Here is a 26,589-nt window from a genome sequence, read left to right on the forward strand (position 1 = left end):
GCATGGTATTCTGGATTGCATCCTGGAATATAGAAAGGCTCTCAGTGGAAAAACTGGTGAAATCCTATGAAAGTCCATAATTACTAATATTTTACTCATGTAAATTTCACTTTGACAATTGTACTATGGCTATGTCAAGTGTTAACATTAAGGGAAGCTGAGTGAAAAGTGTATAGGAACTCACTGCTATTCTTGAAACTTCTCTGTTAATCTAATGTTATTTAGAAATGAACAAGTTTTAAAAAGTAATTTTAAATGTTATCTTTGTATTATCGAGGAGATGTATAGCACTATGGTTAAGAATGTAGGCTTTGGAGAACTTGGACTCTAATTTTAGCCCTGTCATTCATTAACTATGTGACCTTGGGTGAGTTGCTTAACCTCTCTTTGCACCTCAGTTTCATCTATAAAATGTAAGGATTAAGGATGATAATAATGTAAAGTGCCTAAGTAAGTTCTTGGTACATTGTCATTGCCAATAGAGAATAAAATTAGAATGGATATTTAAGATAAAATATTTGAGTTGATGTTTAGGCTCTGTTTCTTAGACCCCCTAGATATCCGCTTTAATGAAAAATTTTGATAAGGACCTCTTTAGATGAACTAAGTTACAGTTCTTAGCCATCAAGGTATCTTCTAATTTCTTTGAGTCCCCAAGAGAATTGAAAGCTAGTGGGGAAATAGTTATAGGGGGAACTCAACTCCTTGGCCTCTCCTTAATAAGCATTGTGGGCAAACGTATGTATGGCAAGTTAGCTAATATTTATGCCTTTTATTCAAGGGTTGTATATCTAGTAAGCATTTAGTAGTGGTGACTTGCTAATGGTGTGTTGGTTATTTTATGCCAGGACTTTGGGATATGGGAACGTGGAGACAAGACCAATCAAGGAATCTCAGAATTGAATGCCAGTTCAGTTGGAATGGCAAAGGTAATTTTCCTCACTCTGCTTTTACCAAATGTGGGATAAGTTTCATACACTTTCGCCATAAAGCCTTAACATGAATGTGGACCATCATCAAATTAATTGATCTTTTAAACCATGGGCAGTGTCCAGAGTCTCCCATATAATTATGGGCATGTAGGTAAAGACTTCTTTCATAAGCTCTAGATTTGTATGTACAACTGCTTTTGTAGCATATCTCTATTTACATATCCCACAAGGATTTCAGAAAACATGTCTTAAACTAAAATCATCTCTACCACAACAAAAACAAACAAAAGGAGGCTTATTTTCCCTTCCACACACCAAGTTGACAAAGCTTGATATCAGGAAACCATCTCTCAATTCTCCACCCCACTCACTCTCCTGAATCCCCTATACTGTTATCTTCATCATTATTACTATCTTCCACTTGGCTTCATCTTATCCTTCCTACTGCTACTGCCTTAATTTTAGCTTTTATCTCTGAAAGCAGCAAGAAGGCATAAAACTGGATAGCAGGAATAAGATCAAACATATCCATTATAATGATAAATATACATGACTTAATTTGTTTCTCCTACCTAAAAGCAAAGACATAGGTTTATTTAAAAAACAAAGAAAGGAAATTCAGTCTATACCTATACCACTTCTAAAAGCTCTAAGACAGCAAATTGCCACAGAAAGATTTAAATCAGAAAGATGGACAAAGTCTGGCCAAAATAAACAAAAAAGAGTACAGGTGACTATGAATTCAAATGAAGTACAATTTAAAGCCAAAAGTATTACATGGAACAAAGGGGACAAAGGGGGTCAAGATAGAATGAGAAAGTCTGGCCTGGAATGTAGTTTCAATTAATACAGAGCAAAATGTATTAAAAATACAAGGCAAAATAGAAACAGTTATAAGGGGACAGCTTAACCCTAAGAGGCAATGACAGATAAAATAAAACCAAAAATAAGATTATAGAAAATTTAAACTATATAATTAATGTGGTTTAATAAATTTATATGTAATTTTGTCCTTATAAAATATGCATTCCCTGGGTAAATGTTTTTCTTTTTAATGTATTTTTGATTACCAAAATGATACAGATATTGAGCCTATTTTTAAAAATTAAATCATATTCTGAATTTACCTCTATGATGTTTTAAATACAGCAGCCTCAAATTTTACTGAACAACATAACCAAACATCTTCTTTCATACAGATAGTCTAATTCAATGTTTTCAGTTGCCACACAAATTTAATAATTACTCTGTTGATGATAATGCTTTAGTGAGGATCTTTGTACATACATCCTGGTGAACCTGCATGAATATTTTTGTAGGATAGATTCCTAAAAGTGAAACCATTGGGTTAAGGGATGTACACTTTAAAACTGCCCTCCAAAACAATTTCCACCAGTTTACATTTTCCCCATTCATATATGATGGATATGGGCGTCTCTGGTGGCTCAGACAGTAAAGCATCTGCCTGCAATGCAGGAGACCTGGGTTTGATCCCTGGGTAGGAAACATCTCCTGGAGAAGGAAATGGCAAGCCACTCCAGTAATCTTGCCTGGAAAATTTTATGGACGGAGGAGTCTGGTAGGCTACAGTCCATAGCATCACAAAGAGTTGGACATGACTAAGCAACTTCATATGATGGATATATGCCATCATGTGCCATCTGTATCATTTTCCTCAAACCCTCACTAACTCTGAATATTATCAATATTTATGAGTAATTTGATTTAAAAAATTTTAACCACTGAAACATTTTTCTACATTTTATTTTGAAATCATTTCAGACTTTGGGAAACTTGTAAGGACTGTGCAAAGAATTCCCATATGCCCTTCATTCAAGTTCCCTACTTGTTAACATTTCTTTGTTCTTTCTGTTTACACATACACATAATTTTTTCCTGAACCAGTTGAGAGTAAATTGCAGACATGATGTTTCATGCCTCCTAAATATTTCAGTATAAATTTCCTCAAAGACAGTCCCATCACCATGGTCCAATCATCAAAATCAGGAAATGAACACTGGCATCATACTACCTCATAATCCAAAGATCCCATTCAAATTTCTTTAATTGTTCCAATAATATAATTTATAGCCAAAATCAAAAACAAACAAAAACCCTTATGATTTAGAATCCAATCCAGGGTAACATGTTACATTTAGCAGATGAATGGATAAGGAAGCTGTGGTACATATACACCATGGAATATTACTCAGCCATTAAAAAGAATTCATTTGAATCAGTTCTAATGAGATGGATGAAACTGGAGCCCATTATACAGAGTGAAGTAAGCCAGAAAGATAAAGAACATTACAGCATACTAACACATATATATGGAATTTAGAAAGATGGTAACGATAACCCTATATGCAAATATCTCTTTGGATTTCTTTAACTTGGAATAATACTTCAGACTTGACTTACCTTTTATGATCTTGGCATTTTTAAAGATTATAGGCCAGTTGTTTTATAGGATGTCCTTCAGTTTGATTTTGTGTGATATTTCCTCATGGTTTGATTCAAGATATGCATTTTTGACAATAATACCACAGAGATAATGACACGTCCTCAGTACATCATCAGGAAGTACAGCTGTGGATTTATCTCATTACTGTTTATGTTAAGTTTGATGACTTCATTAAGGTGGTATCTGCCATATTTCTCTGCTGTAAATTTGCTATCTTCCCCTTGTAATTGTTAAGTATTTTGTTCCTGGATGATATCTGCACAACCCATTAGGTGTCAGTTAGACATGATTTCTCAAAGGAAGCTTTCCAGAATTACCTGTATCCCAAAGATTAAGTCAGTTCTGTCTCATAATTGAGGAGCTACAAATAACTAATAAATATTTGAAAGAATATTCAACTTTGTTAGCAAATTAATGCAACTGACTCACCATTTTTCTATCAAATTAGGAAAAATTTCAAAGGTAATACTTGGTTTGCATTAAAGAAGTTAGTACACAGCTGGTGTTAGTTATATTAGTACAAACTGCATGGAAGGGAATGTAGCATTATGTCTTAAAAATTGTTTATACCCTTTGACCCAGAAATTCTATTACAGGGAATTAATGCTTAAATGATAACTCATTCTACTCTGTTTTTATGAGTTTAACTTTTTTTAGGTTCCACACATAAGTGATATAATATTTGCCTGACATCTCATTTGGTATAAAGCCCTCAAGGTACATCCAAGTTGTCATAAGTGGTAGGATTTCCTTCTTTCTTATGGCTGAATGATAATCCATCACACACACACACAGAGGCAGGTGAGCACACATATACTTCACATCTTCTTTATCCACTCATCTGTTGATGGACACAAATTATTTCTCTGTATCGTCAATGATGCTGCAGTAAACAGGAGTGCATATTTTTTGATATCCTGTTTTTATTTCCCTTGGATATATACCCAACAGAGAAATTGCTGGATCATATGGGAGTTCTATTTTTTATTTTTTTAGTAACATCCATAGTTATTATTTTCCATAGTGCTGAAACAACTTGCATTCCTATCAAGTGTGTACAAGGCTCTCTTTTATCCACATCTTCACCAATACTTATCTTTTCTATGATAACCATTCTGAAAGATGTGAGGTGATTGTGGTTTTGACTTGCATTTCCCTTTTGATTAGTGATGTTGAGCATCTTTTCATGTTCCTGCTGGCCATTTCTGTGTTCTCTTTGGAAAAACTGTGTAGTCAATTCCTTTGCCCATTTTTAATTGAATTATTTGTTTTTTTGTTATTGAATTGTATGAGTTCTTTATAAATTTTTTATATAAACTTCTTATTAGATATGTGTTTCACAATAAGTCTCTCCCATGCTGTGGGCTGCTTTATATCTTTTGTTTTTCCTTTTCTTTTTTTAATTTATTTTTTTATTGAAGAATAATTACAGAATTTTCTTTTTTTCCTGTCAAACCTCAACATGAATCAGCCATAGGTATACATATATCCCCTATCTTTTGAACCTCCCTCCCATCTCCCACCCAATCCCACCCCTCTAGATTGATACAGAGCCCCTGTCTGAGTTTCCTGAGCCATACAGCAAATTCCCTGTTGGATATCTATTTTACATATGGTAATGTAAGTTTCCATGTTACTCTTTCCATACATCTCACCCTTTCTTCCCCTCTCCCTATGTCCACAAGTCTGTTCTCTATGTCTGTTTTTCCATTGCTGCCCTGGGAATAAATTCTTCAGTACCATTTTGCTAGATTCCATATATATGCATTAGAATATGGTATTTATCTTACTCTTTCTGAATCACTTCACTCTGTATAATAGGTTCTAGGTTCATCCACCTCATCAGAACTGACTCAAATGCATTTCTTTTTATGGCTGAGTAATATTCCAGTGTGTATATGTACCACAACTTCTTTATCCATTCATCTGTCGATGGACATCTAGGTTGCTTCCGTGTGCTAGCTATTGTAAATGGTGCTTCAGTGAACAATAGGATACATGTGTCTTTCCATTTTGGTCTCCTCAGGGTATATGCCTAGGAGTGGGATTGCTAGGTCATGTGGTGGTTTTATTCCTAGTTTTTCTAAAAGAATCTCCATACCATCTTCCACAGTGGCTGTATCAATTTACATTCCCACCAAGAGTGCAAGAGCATTCCATTTTCTCCACACGTTCTCCAGCATTTATTGTTTGTAGACTTTTAGATGATGGCCATTCTGACTGGTGTGAGGTGATAGCTCATTGTAGTTTTGATTTGCATTTCTCTAATAATGAGTGATGTTGCGCATCTTTTCATGTGTTTGTAAGCCATCTGTGTGCCTTCTTTGGAGAAATGTCTGTTTAGATCTTTTTTCCATTTTTTTGGGCTGTTTGTTTTTCTGGCATTGAGTTATATGAACTGCTTGTATATTTTGGAAATTAATCCTTTGTCAGTTGTTTCATTTTCTATTATTCTCTCCCATTCTGAGGGTTGTCTTTTCATCTTGCTTACAGTTTCCTTTACTATGCATAAGCTTTTAACTTTAATCAGGTCCCACTTGTTTACTTTTGGTTTTATTTCTGTTACTCTAGGAAGTGGGTCATAGAGAATCTTGCTTTGATTTATGTCCTTGAGGGTTCTGCCTATGTTTTCCTCTAAGAGTTTTATAGTTTCTGGTCTTATATTTAGGCCTTTAATCCATTTTGAGTTCATCTTTGTGTATGATGTTAGGAAGTGTTCTGACTTCATTCTTTTACATGTAGCTGTACAGTTTTCCCAGCACCATTGATTGAAGAGGCTGTCTCTGCCCCACTGCATATTCTTGGATCCTTTGTCAAAAATAAGGTACTCATAGGTGCAGGGTGCATGGGTTTATTTCTGGGCTTTCTATCTTGTTCCATTGGTCTATGTTTCTGTTTTTGTGCCAGTACCATACTGTCTTGATGACCGTAGCTTTGTAGTATAATCTGAGGTCAGGAAGGTTGATTCCTCTAGCTTCATTCTTCTTTCTCAAGACTGCTTTGGCTCTTCGGGGTCTTTTGTGTTTCCATATGAATTGTGAAATTTTTTGTTCTAGTTCTGTGAAAAATGCCGTTGGTAATTTGATAGGGATCACATTGAATCTGTAGATTGCATTTGGTAGTATAGTCATTTTCACATTATTGATTCTTCCTATCCAGGAACATGGAATATCTCTCCATCTGTTTATGTCATCTTTGATTTCTTTCATTAGTGTCTTATAATTTTCTGTGTACAGTTCTTTTGTCTCATTAGGCAAGTGTGTTCCTAGATATTTAATTCTTTTTGTTGCAATGGTGAATGGGATTGATTCCTTAATTTCTCTTTCTGGTTTTTCATTGTTAGTATATAGAAATTCAAGTGATATCTGTGTATTGATTTTGTATCCTGCAACTTTGCTAAATTCACTGATTAGCTCTAGTAATTTTCTGATATTATCTTTAGGGTTTTCTATGTACAGTATTATGTCATCTGCAAACAGTGAGAGCTTTACTTCTTTTCTGATCTGGATTCCTTTTATTTTTTTCTTTGATTGGTGTAGCTAGGACTTCCAGAACTATGTTGAATAATAGTGGTGAAAGTGGACACCCTTGTCTTGTTCCTGATCTTAGGGAGAATGCTTTCAGTTTTCACCATTGAGAATAATGTTTGCTGTAGGCTTAGCATATATGGCCTATACTATGTTGAGGTAGGTTCCTTCTATGCCCATTTTTTGAAGAGTTTTGATCATAAATGGGTGCTGAATTTTGTCACAGGCTTTTTTCTTCATCTATTGAGATTATCATATGGTTTTTATCTTTCAATTTGTTAATATAATGTATCACATTGATTGATTTGCATATATTGAAAAATCCTTGCATTCCTGGAATAAAACCAACTTGATCATGATGTATGGGCTTTTTGATGTGTTGCTGAATTCTGTTTGCTAAAATTTTGTTGAGGATTTTTGCATCAATATTCATCACAGATATTGGCCTGTAGTTTTCTTTTTTTGCGTTGTCTTTGTCTGGTCTTGGTATCAGGGTGATGGTGGCCTCGTAGAATGAGTTTGGAATTGTCCCTTCCTCTACAATTGCACTCATCTCACACGCTAGTAAGGTAATGCTCAAAATTCTCCAAGCCAGGCTTCAGCAATACGTGAACTGTGAACTTACAGATGTTCAAGCTGGTTTTAGAAAACACAGAGGAACCAGAGATCAAATTGCCAATATCTGCTGGATCATCAAAAAAGCAAGAAAGTTCCAGAAAAACATCTATTTCTGCGTTATTGACTATGCCAAAGCCTTTGACAGTGTGGATCACAATAAACTGTGGAAAATTCTTAAAGAGATGGGAATACCAGACCACCTGACCTGCCTCTTGAGAAACCTGTGTGCAGGTCAGGAACCAACAGTTAGAACTGGACATGGAACAGTAGACTGGTTCCAAATAGGAAAAGGAGTATGTCACAGCTGTATATTGTCACCCTGCTTATTTAACTTATATGCAGAGTACATCATGAGAAACGCTGGGCTGGAGGAAGCACAAGCTGGAATCAAGATTGCCGGGAGAAATATCAATAACCTGAGATATGCAGATGATACCACCCTTATGGCAGAAAGTGAAGAAGAACTAAAGAGTCTCTTGATGAAAGTGAAAGAGGAGAGTGAAAAAGTTGGCTTAAAGCTCAACATTCAGAAAACTAAGATCATGACATCTGGTCCCATCACTTCATGGGAAATAGATGGGGAAACAGTGGAAACAGTGAGAGACTTTATTTTGGGGGGCTCCAAAATCACTGCAGATGATGACCACAGCCATGAAATTAAAAGACGCTTACTCCTTGGAAGGAAGGTTCTGACCAACCTAGACAGCATATTATAAAGCAGAGACATTACTTTGTCAACAAAGGTCCATCTAGTCAAGGCTATGGTTTTTCCATTAGTCATGTATGGATGTGAGAGTTGGACTATAAAGAAAGCTGAGCACCAAAGAATTGATGCCTTTGAACTGTGGTGTTGGAGAAGACTCTTGAGAATCCCTTGGACTGCAAGGAGATCCAACCAGTCCATCCTAAAGAAAATCAGCCCTGAGTTTTCATTGGAAAGACTGATGTTGAAGCTGAAACTGCAATACTTTGGCCACCTGATGTAAAGAGCTGACTCATTTGAAAAGACCCTGATGCTGGGAAAGATTGAGGGCAGGAGGAAAAGGGGACATCAGAGGATGAGATTGTTGGATGGCGTCACTGACTCAATGGACATGAGTTTGGATGAACTCTGGGAGTTGGTGATGGACAGGGCGGCCTGGTGTGCTATGATTCATGGGATCACAAAGAGTATGACACGACTGAGCAACTGAACTGAACTGAACTGCAATTTTCTGAAAGAGTTTTAGAAGGATAGGCATTAGCTGTTCTCTAGATGTTTGATAGAATTCTCCTGTGAGGCCATCTGGTTCTGGGCTTTTGTTTTTTGGGAGATTTTTATTTTATCACAGCTTCAATTTCAGTGCTTGTAATTGCGTTCTTCATAATTTCTATTTCATCCTGGTTCAGTCTTGGTAGATTGAATTTTTCTAAGAATCTGTCCATTTCTTCCAGGTTATCCATTTTATTGCCATATAGTTCATAATAGTCTCTGATAATCCTTTATAATTCTGCATTGTCTGTTGTAACCTCTCCTTTTTCATTTCTAATTTTGTTGATTTGATTCTTCTCTCTTTTTTCTGATGAGTCTGGCTAAAGGCTTGTCAATTTTGTTTATCGTCTCAAAGAACCAGCTTTTAGTTTTATTAATCTTTACTATTCTTTCTTTCATTTCTTTTTCATTTATTTCTGCTTGGATCTTTATGATTTCTTTCCTTCTACTAATTTTGGGCATTTTTTTTGTTCGTCTTTTCCCAGTTGCTTTAGGTGTAAAGTTAAGTTGTCTGTTCAGTGTTTTTATTGTTTCTTGTGGTAGGGTTGTATTGCTATTAAATTCCATCTTAGAACTACTTTTGGTGTATCCCATAGGTTTTGAGTTGTCGTGTTTTCATTGTCATTTGTTTCTAGAAATTTTTTTATTTCCCTTTTGATTTCTTCAGTAACCTGTTCATTATTTAGAAACATGTTGTTTAATCTCCATGTGTTTGTGTTTCTTACAGTTTTTTTCTTGTAATTGATGTCTAGTCTCATAGCCTTGTGGTCAGAGAAGATGCTTGATATGATTTCAGTTTTCTTAAATTTACTGAGGTTTGGTTTGTGACTCAAGATGTTGTCTATCCTGGTGAATGTCCCATGTGCACTTGAGAAGAAGGTATATTCTTTTGCATTAGGATGGAACATCCTGAAGTTATCAATGAGATCCATCTCATCTGATGTATCATTTAAGACTTGTGTTTCCTTATTAATTTTCTGTTTGATGGACTGTCCATTCATGTGAGTAGGGTGTTAAAGCTTCCTACTATTATTATGTTACTGTCAGTTTCTCCTTTGATGTCTGTTAGTATTTGTCTTATGTATTGAGGTGCTCCTATGTTGGGTGCGTAGATATTTACAATTGTTATGTCTTCCTCTTGGATTGATCCCTTAATCATTATGTAGTGTCCTTCCTTATCTCTTGTAATCTTCTTTATTTTAAGGTCTATTTTGTCTGATATGATGATTGCTACTCCAGGTTTCTTTTGCTTCCAATTTGCATGCATATTTTTCCATCCTCTCACTTTCAGTCTATATGTGTCTTTAGGTCTGAAGTGGGTTTCTTGTAGACAGCATATATATGGGTCTTGTTTTTGTATCTATTCAGCCAGTCTGTGTCTTTTGGTTGGAGCATTTAATCCATTTACATTTAAAGTAATTATTGATATATATGTTCCTATTGCCATATTCTTTATTGTTCAGGGTTGATTTTGTAGATCTTTTTCCTTCTCTGGTATTTCTTGACTATATGAGTCCCTTTAACATTTGTTGTAAAGCTGGTTTGGTGGTACTGAATTCTCTTAATTTTTGCTTGTCTGAAAAGCTTTTTATTTCTCCATCAATTTTGAATGAGGTCCTTGCCAGGTACTGTAATCTTGGTTGTAGATTTTTTTCCCTTTCAGTACTTTAAATATATCCTGCCATTCCCTTCTGGCCTGCAGAGTTTCTGCTGAAATATCAACTGTTAAGTATATGCGGGTTCCCTTGTATGTTACTTATTGCTTCTCCCTTGCTGCTTTTAATATTCTTTCTTTGTGTTTAGTCTTTGTCAGTTTGACTAGTATGTGTCTTGGTGTGTTTCTCCTTGGGTTTATCCTCTATGGGACTCTGTGCCTCTTGGACTTGATTCACTGTTTCCTTTTCCATGTTGGGAAAATTTTCAAATATAATCTCTTCAAAAACTTTCTCATACCTTTTCTTTTTCTCTTCTTCTGGGACCCGTATAATTTGAATGTTGGTGTGTTTGATATTGTTCCAGAGGTCTCTGAGACTATCCTCAGTTCTTTTCATTCTTTTTACTTTATTCTGCTCTTCAGAAGTTATTTCCACCATTTTACCTTCCAGCTCACTGATTCATTCTTCTGCTTCAGATATTCTGTTATTGGTTCCTTCTAGAATATTTTTAATTTCAGTAATTGTGTTGTTTGTCTCTGCATTTTTATCCTTTAATTTGTCTAGGTCTTTGTTAATTGATTCTTACATTTTCTCCATTTTCTTTTCAAAGTTTTTGATCATCTTTACTATCATTATTCTGAATTATTCTTCAGGTAGTTTGCCTATTTCCTCTTCATTTATTTGGACTTCTGTGTTTCTGGTTTGTTCCTTCATTTGTGTAGTATTTATCTGCCTTCTCATTTTTTTTAACTTATTGTGTTTGAGGTCTCCTTTTCTCAGCCTTCAAGGTTAAATTCTTTCTTCCTTTTGGTTTCTATCCTCCCAAGGTTGGTACAGTGGTTTGTATAAGCTGCGATTAGGGTGCAATTTGTGCTGAGTTTCTGTTTGTTTTTCCTCTGATGGGCAAGGCTAAGTGAGGTGGTAATCCTGTCTCCTGATGATTGGGTTTGTATTTTTGTTTAGTTTGTGGTTTAGATGAGGCGTCCTGCACAGTGTGCTACTGGTGGTTGGATGTTGCAGGGTCTTGTGTTCAAGGGGTTTTCTTTGTGTGAGTTCTCACTATTTTATACTCCCTAGGGTTAGTTCTCTGGTTGTCTAGGGTCTTCGAGTCAGTGCTGCCACTCCGACGGCTCAGGGCTTGATCTCTCTCCAAAGACCAATCTACCAACAGGAATTTCACCCAAAATGAAAGGGCCTTTACTTGAGTTCCAAAAGCCAGTGCACAAGAGCAGAATGAAAATCTCTGACTCAGTGAAACCTAGGTATTGCCTGCCACATGGACAGACCTTGGGTTGCAACAGATGACTGGAGGGTCTGTCTTTAGCAGTTCTTTTTCATCTTTTTGATTGTTTCTTTTGTTGTGTAGAAGCTTTTTAGTTTGGTAGTCCCTTGTATTGATTTTTGCTTTTGTTGCTTATAATTTTGGTGTCATATCTAAAAAATTCATTGCCAAGACCAATGTGAAGGAGTTTTATGGTTATCAAGTCTTTTGTTATTCCATTTTGAGCTAATTTGTGTGTGTGGTGTAAGATAGGGGTCCAATTTCATTGTTCTGTGTGTGATTATCCAATTTTTCCAAAATCATTTGTTGAAGAGACTAACCTTTTCTCATTGAGTGTTCTTGGCTCCCATATAAAATATTAACTGACTGTAAATACAGAGTTTTATTTCTGGGCTCTCTATTCTGTTTTATCAGTTTGTGTGTCTACTTTAATGCCTGTATCATACTGTTTTAGTTACTATAGCTCGGTAGCATAGTTTGAAATCAGGACATGTGATGCCTTCAGCAGTTTTTCTTTTCGATAATTGCTTTGGCTATATGGTGTCTTTTGTAGTCCCTTACAAATTTTAGGGTTTTTTGTGTGTGTGTGAAAAATGCCATTGGAATTTTTATACAGATTGCATTGGATCCATAGATGACTGGGTAGTATAGACAGGTTAACAATATTAATTCTTCTGATCCATGTACATGGGATATCTTTCCATTTGTTTTTGTCTTCAATTTCTTTCATCAAAGTATTGTAGTTTTCATTGTACAGATCTTTCACCTCTTTGGTTAAATCTATTCTTAAGTGTTTTATTGCTGGTGATGCTATTGTAAATGTGATACTTCTATTTATTTTTTAGATATTTTGTCATTACTGTACAGAAAACACCACTGATTTCTGTATTTTTGTTTTATATCCTGAAACTTTACTGAATTTGTTGATTAATTCTGATAGATTTTTGGTTGAGTCTAGGGTTTTCTGTATATGAGATCATATCATCCACAAATAATGACAATTTCGTTGCTTCCTTTCTGATTTGGATATCTTTTATTCCTTTTTCTTGGCTAATTGCTTTAGCTAGGCCTTCCAGTACTATGTTGAAGTAGGACTTCAGAGTGCTGAGAGGGGGCACCCTTGCCTTGCTTTTATCTTACAGGAAAACTTTGTTTTTCATCATTGAATTAGCTGTGGGTTTGTTGTATATGGCCTTTATTATGCTGATATGTGTTCCTTCTATATTGAATTTGTTGAGGGTTTTTAATCATGAAAGTATGACTACAACCTCCATCTCAAATGTCTCTGGGACAATTTGGGAGACCAAAAAAAAAAAAAAAAACTAAGAGACCCCTGTGAATAAAGAATGTCATTATATTTTCTGTTCTGCTAAACATATTTAAAATGACATCATGTGCATTGATATGATACCAGGATAGAGGGAGAAGAAATATACGTCTTTATAATGCTAAAGTTGTCATTTCCTCCTTTGTTCCTCAAAGGCAGCCCTGGAAGCATTAGATGAACTGGACCTGTTTGGTGTGAAAGGTGGGCCGCAGTCAGTTATCCATGTCCTAGCTGATGAAGTACAACACTGCCAGGTAAGAGGATAATGGACCATATTATAGAAAAATATATTTTTACTCAGACTCAAATTTAGCATGAGCTTTAGAATAAGAACTGAATGAGAATACATAATCTGATTTATTATCATGTGCCAAAAATGTCTTATTAAGCGTTCTATAGAGATAAACCTGATGTGGCATGAGCTATAACAGAGATAATAGTCCTGTTCTCTCACCCAACATTATAAAGGAATCCCATCACAGTGTATGAAATTATCCTCTATTGTATCTCCTTTTCTAAATATACCGAGAGAACAAGAGGTGATAGATTTTGAGTGTTCTTCTTGATAGTGGTTCTGAATATTTCTCTTGTCCCCATTGGCACTAGGGTTAGATGTTTGGAGATTAGACTGTTTACATGGTAAATGCATATCTTCAGTTTTGTTTAAGGTTACTTTATGTATTGAAAGATAAAGGTTCTTGTCATTGACAATATGGCTTTTCCCATCTTCTTCAAACCCTGATTGGACCCCCATGGTGTTCTAGTGAATATAATCTTACTTTCTAATTTTAAAAATGCATTCCCCATCCCAATTCCCCCTCCCACCTCCCTCCCCATGTAAATCCATGGCTTATTCATGTCAGTGTATGGCAAAAACCACTACAATATTGTAAAGTAATTAGCCTCCAACTAATAAAAATAAATGAAAAATAAATTTTAAAAATAAATAAATGAAAAATTTTCAAATGAGAAGATAAATTTGGGGGATATAGGAGCTAAGCTTTCTATATCCTTCTTCCCAGCAGCTATATTTATGCTTAAATAGTTATTAATGGAGCAACAGGATTGTGGGTGGAAAAATGATGCTTAGAGTATTCTTTATCCATTGACAGCTGCTTAAAAATCAGGATTAGGAAGCACTGAGAGAACGATTAAGACAAGGGATGATTTATAGAAGTAGCTAGTCTTCTAAGCTCTCACTATTGAATCATTTTTAGATTTTCATTTAAATTATCTTCTTCAACATAAATCTTTTGAAGTTAAAGCTATTAGTTTTATAATCCCAGGTCACTTACTAATGTGCTACATTTGACTTCCTTTCTTTCCTTTCTTTCAGTCTATCCTTAATTCAATACTCCCCCGGGCTTCAACATCTAAAGAAGTTGATGCTAGTTTACTTTCAGTTATTTCCTTCCCAGCCTTTGCAGTAGAGGATAACCAGTTGGTGGAGCTCACAAAACAGGAAATCATCACCAAGCTTCAAGTATGTCCATATGTGCCTTTCTTTTCTTTAGGGCTCTAATTTTAAGGCAAAATTAGTATCTTTGTGGGCCTTGAATATGACCTGTGTCAGTGATTTAACCAAGCAGTCAGAGTTAACATCACCAGTAATAAGTAATAGTAATATCATGTACATGCCCTGATACAGTGCACTGAGAAGTGCATAGCACCTCTGTGATGTCCTTCCCAAGAATGTAGTACCTCAAGCCAAAATCAGGGACATTCTACAAAATAGCTGGCAGATGCTGTTCAAAAATGCTGAGATGATGAAAAACAAGGAAAGACTGAAGAACGGTCACAGATTAGAAGAGACTGAGACATGACAGCTAAATGCAGTGGAACCCTAAACTGGATACTGGAACAGAAAAAAAGTGTTAGTGAAAAGCCTGGTGAAATCCAAATAAGTTATGTACTTTGGTTAGTAGTGTTGTACCAAGGTTAGTTTTTTAGTTTTGGTGAATGTCCTATGGGCTTTCCAGATGACTCAGTGGGAAAGAATATGCCTGCCCATGCAGGAGATGCAGGTTTAATTCCTGGGTCAGGAAGATCCCCTGGAGAAGCAAATGGCAACCCACTCCAGTATTCTTGCCTGGGAAATCCCATGGACAGAGAAGCCTGGTGGGCCACAAAAGAGTGGGACATGACTTAGCGACTAAACAACAGAAACAACAAAATGTTCTATGGTTATATAAGATATTAACATTAGGGGACAGTGGCTGAAGGAAATATGGGGACTCTGTACTGTTTTGGGAACTCTTCTGTAAGTCTCAAATTATCTCAAAAATTTTAAAATGTGTTTCCTTTAAAAAAAAACTGTAGTCTCATAAGAATTGTGTGAGCAGAACCACATAGGTTCATAATTGGGCTGTCATAGACTTATCTGATGGTAGAAAGCCATGGAGAAGTTAAATAAGAACTTTGCTTTAGGGAAGAGCCTATAACTTAGCCCTCACTTGAAATCACATTGCTGAAATTGGTTTCTGTTGCTGGGCTGATATCAGAGTTTTTTTAAATTATTTTTTAGGTATCATTTCTATGTTGTTGATAGGTTGGCACATGTAGCTTTTGCAGAGGATGCATTTCTTATTAATTACATTGCTGTACCAATGTACGTGCTTCTTGTTTCCTCTGCATTTCCAGGGTCGTTATGGTTGTTGTCGCTTTCTACGAGATGGATATAAAACTCCTAAAGAGGTAGGTTTGTTTTCCCCAAAATGAGTCCAAGATAGAACAGTCACTACTAACTGCAGCTTCATTCAGAGAAAATATGTATCTCATCAATATTACTTCAAATAATTACTAAATAGGCTAACAAAGACTGACGCTTGCTGCCTTTTTGGGGTTTAGTTGCCAGGTTTTCTCTGTGAGCTATTCCATATTAAATAAAATAGAGGAAAGTATATATCCTTCCACCTCTTGAAGTTGTTTAGTTTCAGGAAAGAGCTACTAATGGATGCTTAAATCACTGGATGAAAATTTTAGCAGAAACAGAATATTTACATAGTCTCAAAGTGTTCCCCCTGAAATATTCAATAATTACAAAGGAAAACTCTGTCAGTAGATCCTTTTGGATCCCTTCTACCTTTTGCAGTTGATTAAATCTAAACAGTACTTGATCTTGAAAAGTTAACTTTCTTTTGTTCCATTTGTCAAAAATTTTCCTTGGAAATATCAATGAAGAAAATTAAGTATTATTAAAAAGGGAATGAGTGATTGTCAACTACTTTGGCAATGTAAACATTATTTAAAGGCTCAGGTCAGCTGGTTGAGAGCCATTATAATTTTTTTTAATTACTGAGCTCAAACTCTTCTGGTTTACTTCCTCTCTTCCATGTTATACTTTAGGCCTTTTGACTTCTGCCCCCACTAATCTATTAAAATTGTACTCTGAAATATCATCATAATCTCCTAAGTAACCAATCTAGTAGCATTTTCTTAGTCCTTAGTCTCTTTTTTTAGATGAATTTAATTTTATTCAAATCATAATCCAAATTACAATGGATAGATAGTTTTATAATGGAATATAACTAGATTTTACTGATTTCACTATAGACCCTGAAAAAAAATACAATAAAAATAGGTTTGACATCTCTGTTACCTACCACTACATTTTCTTGAAATTCTTTTCCTCTTTTAATTTCCACAACTCAATGTCATCCTAATTTTTCTCCTCTTTCTGTTCTCCTTTACCAAACTGAGGATTTACCAAGTTTCTGTTCTTTGGTTGCCTGTTCATTGTATATAGGTACTACAGCTATAACTTGTGTTTCATGTGTCAAGTCTTCAAGGATGATTCCCAAACCTTCATCTCTTGCTGTCCTTCTAAACATTTTTATTTGTATGTTCTGCCACTACCTCAAAGTTAACAAGTACAAAACCGAACTCAAGGTTAATTACAAATTAGTCTCACTTCCTCATACATCTGCCTGTAGTATCATTTTTATCCTAGTTCTACTAGTTAGAATCATATGACAAAGTATTAGTCGCTCAGTCGTGTCCAACTCTTTGTAACCCCATGAAACTGTAGGCCACCAGGCTCTTCTGTCCATGGAATTCTCCAAGCAAGAATACTGGATTGGGTAGACATTCCCTTTTCCAGGAGATCTTCCCAACCCAGGGATTGAAGCCAGGTCTCTTGCATTGCAGACGGACTCTACTGTCTGAGCTACCAGTATTTGCTAAAGGAGGAGAGTGTGTATGTGAGCTGCCTTCTCTGAAACAAACTATTAGTGATGAAAGGCTGTGTTGTAATACCTCTGAACTAAAGATATAGTCTGATCTTGGAGTAATAAGACAGACTTTGTTTATTGTTTTTACTAGGATCCCAATCGTCTGTACTATGAACCAGCTGAGCTGAAGTTATTTGAAAACATTGAGTGTGAATGGCCATTGTTCTGGACATACTTTATCCTTGATGGGGTCTTTAGTGGCAATGCAGAACAGGTAATGGCGCTGGGGAAAGAGCTTTTCAGCAGATTGTTATTACGTCTTCCTCTTTCAGTTAATGACTGTGCTGACCTTATGCCCAAATGGAAGTCTTCCTAATAGGGAGGACACAGAGTTGTCTTCACAGGGGTCCCTGACCTCCAATGCCTGATGAGCCGAGGTAAAGCTGATGTAATGATACTAGAAATAAAGTGTGCAACAAATGTAATGCCTTGAATCATCGTGAAACCACCACATGCCCCTAGGTCTGTGGAAAAATTCTTTCCCACAAAACTGGTCCCTGGTTCCCAAAAGGTTGAGTACCACTTTCCTAGAGACTAATAGTTGAGGGTACTATGTTAGAGAATAGCACTGAAACATGTACACTACCATATGTAAAACAGATGAACAGTGCAAGTTCAATGCATGAAGCAGGACACCAAAAGCCAGTGCTCTGGGACAACCCAGAGGGACAGAGCAGGAAGGGAGGTGGGACGGGAGTTCAGGATAGGGGGAACATAAATATCTGTGTCAAATTCACATTGATGTATAGCAAAAACCGTCATAATATTGTTATCCTCCAATTAAATTAAGTGATTGAAAAAGGTAAAATTTTGACTACATCCCCATCCCCAACAAAAAGAGTTAAAAGACCTAGAAACACACTGCTACATTTTTAAATGGATAACCAACAAGGTCCTACTGGATAGCACAGGGAAATCTGCTCAATGTTATGTGGAAGCCTGGATGGGAGATAGTTTGGGGAAGAATGGATACATGTATATGTATGGCTGAGTCCTTTCACTGTTCACCTGAAATATCACAATATTGTTAACCAGCTATACCCCAATACAAAATAGTGTTTAATTTAAAAATAAGAGTTAGAAGACTTAGATATTGCTATCACTCAGACTTGACTTTTAGTAAATATAAAAAGCAGAATAGCAAGTCCTGTGTATTTGCCTTAGTCATCAGACATAGATACTTGAATTTACCTCCTGACTTTATATGTCTTTATAAAAAATAAATCTAAAAAAAATAAAATAAAAAATAAATCTTGGAAATGATGTTCTGACTTTAGCAAACAAAACAAAACAACAACCCAGTTATACCCTGTCCGCACACCCCAAAATACAGTCATCGTTGCTTTTTTAGCTACACAAATAAAGTAGTGCAGAAACCATTGTGGGAAAGCAGTGAGACTGGACAGTTTAATCAAGTAAGTTTAATGTCAGGCATTCTGCAAATTGGCTGTGTGCTAAACTTGGACATAAAAACAACACATTTGGAATTCATTTTACTCAGCTACGTAAAATACAGCTTTGTGTAATTTGAATGTTTTGGCCAATAGTAATCTGCAACTGCCAATGTGAGTTTAAATAATAGAGTTACACTGAAGTTTCAGGGGCACAAAGGGTTATTTCTCTAAGCTTTAGTAAATTATAGAGTATATTTTTAGAGCAAGAAAAACAATAATAGAAATAGCTGCCTTATCTTGACCACCCTATTTTGATTCTACCATTTTTTTCAGTCCTTCTCAAATTCCACAAAATTACTCATCAAAAACTGGGCTTGCTCAAAGAAAGTTTTATTTGTTAAATGTGCCAACTGAGTATAAAGCACATTTAGGTTTAAACTCTTGGGAGGAAGAAAAGAGTTGGAAGACCTGGATTCTTTTTTATTCTTTTCTTTTACCAACTTTGCTACTGACCACTGAGTAGCCCAAGTACTGTCATTGACTTCTTTAGTTTCTCTGTGCAGGCATACCTCAAAAATTCGCAGGTTCAGTTCCAGACCAGCATAAAGATTGCAAATATCTCAATAAAGCAAGTAATATGAAATTTTTTTGTTTCCCAGTACTTAAAAAAGTTGTGTTTATCCTACATTCTATTAAGTGTATAATAGCATTTTATGGCTACAAGAAAAAACAATGTATATACCTTAATTAGAAATAGTTTATTGCTGAAAAATAATAAGCATCATCTGAGCCTTCCATAAGTCATAATGTTTTGCTTTTACATGCTTTGAGATACTGTGAGAATTCCCACAAACATGACACAGAGACACAAAATGAGCAAATGCTGTTGAAAAAATGGTACCAGTAGACTTGCACAATACAGGGTTTTACAGTTTGTAAAAACAAACACAACAAAAAAAACGCAGTATCTGTGAAGCACAATAAAGTATAATAAGACAAGATATGCCTGTACATATGATGAGAATAATTTTTCTCTCTTCATTGAAGAAGTGTATAGCACTAAAATTCTTTGAATTCCACAGGTAAAGATGTAATACGTACAAGGTACAGTCAGTTTGGCTATAATGAGACACATACATTACCTAAAAATTACCATGCTCTGCATATTCGAGAAGTAAAAACTATAGGGCTTGTGCAAAAATGTGGTTTGGGAACAACACTTAAAAAGTTTCTCAGAAATATATACAAAATTATAGGAACCTAATAAAAACAGTACCACAAATAGACATTAGTGGCTTTAAAGCATTCATTCATTCCTCTTTCAAAAATTATATTCTGAGAAAATTATTTTGCAAGTAGCAAATATTTATGTACAATTCTGCTCATCACTATTACATTCATACAAATTAAGTCTGGTGATAATTTAAATGTTCAACAAGAAGGAAATATTAAATTAGAGATCACACATATAAAATATTATGCTACTATTAAAATATTTATTAAATTTAATATTATTATTAAAATTTTGGATTAACTTGTTTTATATTTCAAATATAATTTGTAGTGTTTGGTTTTCTCATAATTGAAAAAGCAGTACCACAACTTTATACATGTTAAATGTTTAAGAAATACATAAATACCACAAAGATATAGCCTTTGTACTTGAAAAACAGCTTAAGTTTGCTTGTGAATATGTGCACCTCACAGGGCTCCCATGCCTGCCACTCCATGTGCCAGAGGAAGAGAAGAAAAGAGAGATAGCATGAAAGTGAAAGTGAAAGTTGCACGGTTGTGTCTGACTCTGCAACCCCATGGACTGTATAGTCCATGGAATTCTCCAGGCTAGAATACTGGAGTGAGTAGCCTTTCCCTTCTCCAGGAGATCTTCCCAACCCAGGGATCAAACCCAGGTTTCCTGCATTGCATGCACATTCTTTACCAGCTGAGCCACAAGGGAAGCCCAAGAATACTGGAGTGGGTAGCCTATCCCTTGTCCAGGGAATCTTCCTGACCCAGGAATCGAACCGGGTTCTCCTGCATTGCAGGCGGATTCTTTACCAACTGAGCTATGAGGGAAGCCCAAGAGATAGCATAAGAGGGAAAAAAAAGAATATTAAGCAGAGAAGAAGAATAAAAATAGGCCGAGGAGGGAATAGAGGGGGAAATTAAGTAGAAGAAAAGGCACAGAGCCATGCAGCCAAAGTGACTGTAAGAGAGCAGCTGGAGAGTTGTAGAAGGAGAGTTACTTAAAATTGGATGGAAAGTTTTAACACCACATGTGGACTGTGTTTCATGGCTCTCCTGAGGTGTGTACATGTGTGTGTTTTGTGTATTCTCACAAGACTCCTTTCAGCTGAGTGCCTTCTCAGGTTGAAATTGTGCATAAGCAGATATGAAATTTATGTTATGCTCAAATCGTTCTCTAATATATCAAATGCATTGGAACACATTTGTGCTTTCAAAACAACTATTACAGCAGAACTGACTGTATATTTTTTTCCACCATAAATTATAGTTGTTTTTTTTTTTACTTTTTATGTATTACTAATCTACAGCAAATTGTTAAGCAAAAAATGTAAACTTGATCATAATAGAAACTTGATTTGGCAGGGACAATACAGTTTTAAAAGCAGTTACATGTACAGTCAATAAGCTGTACTTAGGTTAGTACATAGTGGACAAAAGTAGACCCATGGAGGCGGGTTGACTTGGGCTCAAATCTGAACTCAACCTTGCACTGGCTGTGTCATCTTCCACAAGCTCATAACTTCCTTGAGCCTTAATTTCCCTGTAAATAGGCTTTAGTTACACACACCTGGATGGTTATTAAAGTTAAATACACTAACATATGCAAAACTCCTAGCATATCTGACCTCTAATAAGCATTTAGTAAATTCTACTTCGCTTTCTTCTCCCTTTCTCTAGGTGAATACATTCCTTTACAATAGAACCTTCTTTTGCTACAACCCTTTTCTAGATCCCCAAAGGTAATTCTCTATAAACTTTGTTCTCCTTTTCTTTTATCTACAGGTTCAAGAATACAGAGAGGCTCTTGAAGCAGTCCTCATCAAGGGCAAAAATGGAGTCCCACTTCTGCCAGAGTTGTACAGTGTTCCTCCTGACAAGGTGAGCTGGACAGTGCCCTAATATGGAGCTGGGAGAAGAGGAGCAGTACCTCAAAAGGACTGCCTTGTCTGACTCAAATGAACTTTAATCTTTTGATTTTAATGTTCTAGAGCCTGTCTTTAGGTGTAGGACAATAAAAATATTATTTTATTCCTTTGAAAATAAAGTTTTAAAGCAGGCTTGGTTATGGCACTGTTACTGAGTGAGATGAGGGCAAGACCAAACCTTTCAATGGTAGTTTCATGGGTGTATATTTACCCTCAAACTCATCAAGATGCATATGCTAAATACATATGGCCTTTTTGTATGTCAGCTATATCTCAATTTTTAAAAATAAAATAAATTATTCAGAGATTAATTTTTTTTAGTCAAACTTTAAAGTTGAGAATGGCTTGGAGATCAGTAGGCTGAACTAGAGTGAAGTTCTGTGTGAACTCTCAGTATTTGATATTTTCTGCTGTGATATAGTCATCTGTGATTAATTGAGTAGATCAGGCTTGGAAAATGAAGTATGTCTCTATTTTCTCAAAATGCCAGTCGAGATTACTATTGTTCCTCATCTCCCATTGCAGAGCATTAGCTGGGGGAGAGATTCAGTCTTCCATGCTAGTGGGGTTGAATGGACTAAGCTCCTAGAAACATCAGCAGCATCACCTGAGAGCTTGTTATAAATGCAGATTTCAGGCCTTCCCTGACATCTACTCAGTCAGAATCTGTCTTTGGACCAGATCCTCAGGTGGTGCATACAGTTAGAGAAGTACTGTCCTAGACTGCAATCATAGTGCTTGACTTTGTAGTGTATTGCATATGTGACTGTTTTATAGAATATGAATCACAGTCCAGACTCACCCTTTTTGTTGTCTAGTAACTTAAACCCTCTTTTTCTTTATCTTGTTATCTTTTTTAATTTAGGTTGATGAAGAATATCAGAATCCTCACACTGTGGACCGGGTCCCCATGGGCAAACTGCCTCATATGTGGGGACAGTCTCTATACATTTTAGGAAGCTTGATGGCAGAGGTAAGGGGAAATTTCAAGGCTCTTCTACTTTTCTGCTTCAGTCACCATAACAAACAGATTTTGTCAGTAGCTCATTTGTGAGTGCAAGTTTCCCTGTGGCTCAGTCGTAAGAATCTGCTTGCCAATGCAGGAGACCCAGATTCAATTCCTGGGTCAGGAAGGTCCCCTGGAGAAGGAAATGACAACCCACTCCAGTATTCTTGCCTGGGAAAACCCATGGACAGAGGAGCCTGGCAGGCTACAATCCATGGGTTGCAAAAGAGTCAGACATGCCTCAGCAACTAAACAACAACAATATTTGTGAATAGCGTTTTGTATTCTGCCTTAATTACAAAATTTCCTCCAGTTCCTTAGAGTGGGAACATGGCCAATCCTTGGCAAAAATCTTTCCCCCTGGTAACCATGTCCCTCATGCTTGCCCAGGGCTTTTTACCCTGGTACTGTACTTGCTCTGAGATCGGTCTGGAAACGCCCCCTGGTGCCTTGTCTGGTGACTGTGAATGTAATTGTGCTTGGATAGTAATGATTTATCCTTGGTGGCTCAGATGGTGAAGAATCTGCCTGCAATGCAGGAGACCCGGATTCAATCCCTGGGTTACGAAGATCCCCTGGAGAAGGGAATGGCTACCCACTCGAGTATTCTTGCCTGGAGGATTCCATGGACAGAGAAGCCTGGTGGGCTATAGTCCATGGGGTCACAAAAAGTCAGACGTGAGTGAGCGACTAACACTTTCACTTTTTTTCAGTAATGACTTATAATGAAGTTAAGTGCTCACTTTTCCAAGCAACATAATGTTTCATTCTTTAATCGAATAAACTGATGAGGTAATTTTAGGTACCATGACAAGTGTTTATGAGCATCATAGTGTTTTGTTTGTTTGTTTGTTGATAAGGGGCCCTTTATAAATTCTTTACATTAAACTCTGCTGATCCAATTCTCAACGAAGCACTTAGGAATTTCTTACTTTATGTTCAGCTTATTTGTGACATTTTGAGCCATAAGAAGCTTTCCCTTTCTCAGAGTTTTCCAGATTTGTTGACAAATCTACTTCCCCATTATAGGTTATCATATAAGCTATAACCCAGGCATTATAGGATTATAACCCTATAATCCTAGAGCAGGGATCCTGAACCTCCAAGATCTAATGCCTGATGATCTGAGGTGAAACTGATGTAATACTAATAGAAATAAGTGAAAGTGAAAGTCGTGTCCGACTCTTTGTGACCCCGTGGACTATATAGTCCATGGACTGCTCCAGGACAGAATACTGGAGTGGGTAGCCTACCCCTTCTCCAGGGGAATCTTCCCAACCCAGGGATCAAACCCCAGGTTTCCCACATTGCAGGCAGATTCTTTAACAAGCTGAGCCACAAGGGAAGGCCCAATAAATGTAATGCGTTTGAGTCATCCTAAAACCATGCCCCCACCCCGGTCTGTAGAAAAATTGTCTTCCATGAAACCAGTCCCTGGTACCAAAAAGGTTGGGGACCACTGTCCTAGAGGATCTGGGGTGGGACTTAGCTTTCCTTTCCGAGCCAGAACCTTTGACTTGTTTATAAGTAACTTGTTTATTTTCTACAGCTGTTTTCTACAGCTGTTTTCTACAGGTATAATTGACATGGATCACTGTGAGTTTCAGATGTACAGCATAAAGGTTTATCTTTGGTTGACATTATTATAAATGTAGCAATAATGGGCAGAATTATTTGTTTAAAATCTTGGTGACTTCCTCATTCAATTAGAATAAATTAAATGCTATTTAAAAATGAGGAGATGAATGGTATTCTTAAGGGATAAGTGGATGAGTTCATCCCATTTCATCAGAGACTCAGGTCAAGTCAAAAGATATCTGCTGAAAAGAAAGCATAACGTGCATATGAGTAAATGTGAAAGCAACAGGACTAATGACTTAAATTATTGATTATAAGCATTGTGATCTGATTGTATAATCATGTGCATGCAGAGAAAATGAAGGTATAACTAGAAAACTTTCTGTTTATCTTTTATACCCCATCTATTTCCAAAAAAGAATTTGTGGCAACCACTAGAAATTAACTCCAGACAAAATTTAATTTGGATGTGAATTCAGGAGTTCAAACATTTTCATACAGTAAAGGTATTTGCTTTCTTTCCATACTTGCCTCTCACATGTTATGGTACACAGTTCTGGCACAGGTATGTTGTTTCTCCTCCAATATTAGCTTTCTTTGGAGATATAATAATCTGTCTTTTTTATGGATTTTCTTTAGGGATTTTTAGCTCCAGGAGAAATTGATCCCCTAAATCGTAGGTTTTCTACTGTACCAAAGCCAGATGTTGTGGTTCAAGGTATGTATTCTTATTCCCAGCATCTAAAAACTTATATTAAAGGTCTGATTTGGGCCAAAAAATGATGACTTTATTCTTTATGAAGTATTTTGTTAGGCTTACAAATGTATAGTATAAACTTGGTTCTGATTGGTTTCAAGATTGCTATTAATCTTACTTATGAGCAAATGTTTAATAAAGGATGTTATTTGACACTCTTAACCACTATCTTATTTCTGGAAACTCATTTCTTTTCACCATGATATATTATAGCCTCCTGATTATATCTCTGCTTTTGTTCTGAGAATTCCTTCTATGCTTTTTCTGCTAATATTTCTTTCTTCTCATATCCTCCTAATGGTTGTATACTTAGTCTTGTACACTTGTTATTTCTGTATTTACACCCTGCATGTGTTCACTAGGGCTGCCTCCTTCATAATAAATTTCTTTCATGGCTCCAACTATTACCTCTTTAGAAAATGTTCAAAACTTTAATTTTATTTTGCTCCTAGCAATTAACTTAAATTTTGAGGTTATCTACTTTATGCAAAACACTGGGCTAAGTTCTATAAACATGTTAAGAATTCTAGCCCTAATATATATAAAGGATCTTTATAGCTTATGCTTTAAATGCAAAACTGACCTTTTTTGTCTCCTTTCCAGCCTTTTACCTCTCCCAGTTCTCTCAATGATATCACTATTATGCTTAGTCTCCTAGGGTAGAAAACTCCAGATGACTTTTGACTCCCCCAAAACACTATCCAATATGATACTAGGTCTTCCTGTGAAGGGTTTCTCAGGTGGCTCAGTGGTAAAGAATCCGCCAGCTAATGCAGGAGACACAGGTTTGATCCCTGGGTTGGGAAGATTGCCTGGAGGAGGAAATGGCAACCCACCCCAGTATTCTTGCCTGGGAAATCCCATGGACAGAGGAGCCTTGCGGGCTACAGGCCATGCGGTCGCCAAGAGTCAGACACGACTGAGGTCATTTAGCACAGCACAGCCTCCTGTGAAGCTCCTCCAATATGTCTCCATTTCAATCCCAACCTCCATTGGAATTGATTCTGTATAGAAAAATAATCCTTTGTATTTTCTAAACCTTCTTATACTTGGCATCCTATGTGCTCATAAAGGTAGTCTTTGCTTATCAATGTATATGCATACTTCATTTTATTGTGCTTCACTTTATTGTGCTTTGCAGATACTGTGTTTTTTTTTTTTTTTTTTTTTTACAAATTGAAGGTCTATGGCAACCTTGTGTCAAGCAAGTCTGTTGGTACCATTTTTCCAAGAGCCTTTGCTCTCTTCATGTGTCTGTCACATTTTATAATTCTAGCAAAACTTCTAGCTTATCATTATTATTGTATTTGTTATAGCAATCTGGGATCAGTGATCTTTGATGTTACTACTATGACTTGTTGAAGGCTCAGATGATGGTTAGAATTTTTTAATAAT

At 36.3% G+C, this 26,589-nt stretch overlaps 1 protein-coding gene across 6 annotated transcripts in view; it reads left to right on the plus strand.

Annotated features, from left to right (window-relative positions):
* PHKA1 (phosphorylase kinase regulatory subunit alpha 1) overlaps positions 1 to 26,589 on the plus strand; it is a 171,405-nt gene that overhangs the window by 25,036 nt on the left and 119,780 nt on the right. For 5 of the 6 annotated variants that reach the window (XM_061136102.1, XM_061136103.1, XM_061136104.1 and 2 more), the window contains exons 6-13: positions 849 to 929; positions 13,213 to 13,311; positions 14,394 to 14,540; positions 15,698 to 15,751; positions 17,378 to 17,500; positions 21,711 to 21,806; positions 22,719 to 22,826; positions 25,077 to 25,155. In XM_061136102.1, the coding sequence (XP_060992085.1) occupies positions 849 to 929; positions 13,213 to 13,311; positions 14,394 to 14,540; positions 15,698 to 15,751; positions 17,378 to 17,500; positions 21,711 to 21,806; positions 22,719 to 22,826; positions 25,077 to 25,155 (787 nt within the window). The remainder of the gene's footprint in view (positions 1 to 848; positions 930 to 13,212; positions 13,312 to 14,393; positions 14,541 to 15,697; positions 15,752 to 17,377; positions 17,501 to 21,710; positions 21,807 to 22,718; positions 22,827 to 25,076; positions 25,156 to 26,589) is intronic. The other variant, XM_061136105.1, reaches the window with a different exon arrangement.

The sequence above is a fragment of the Dama dama genome, chromosome X (genome assembly GCF_033118175.1).
Source record: "Dama dama isolate Ldn47 chromosome X, ASM3311817v1, whole genome shotgun sequence".
In the NCBI taxonomy this organism is placed as follows: Eukaryota; Metazoa; Chordata; class Mammalia; order Artiodactyla; family Cervidae; genus Dama; species Dama dama.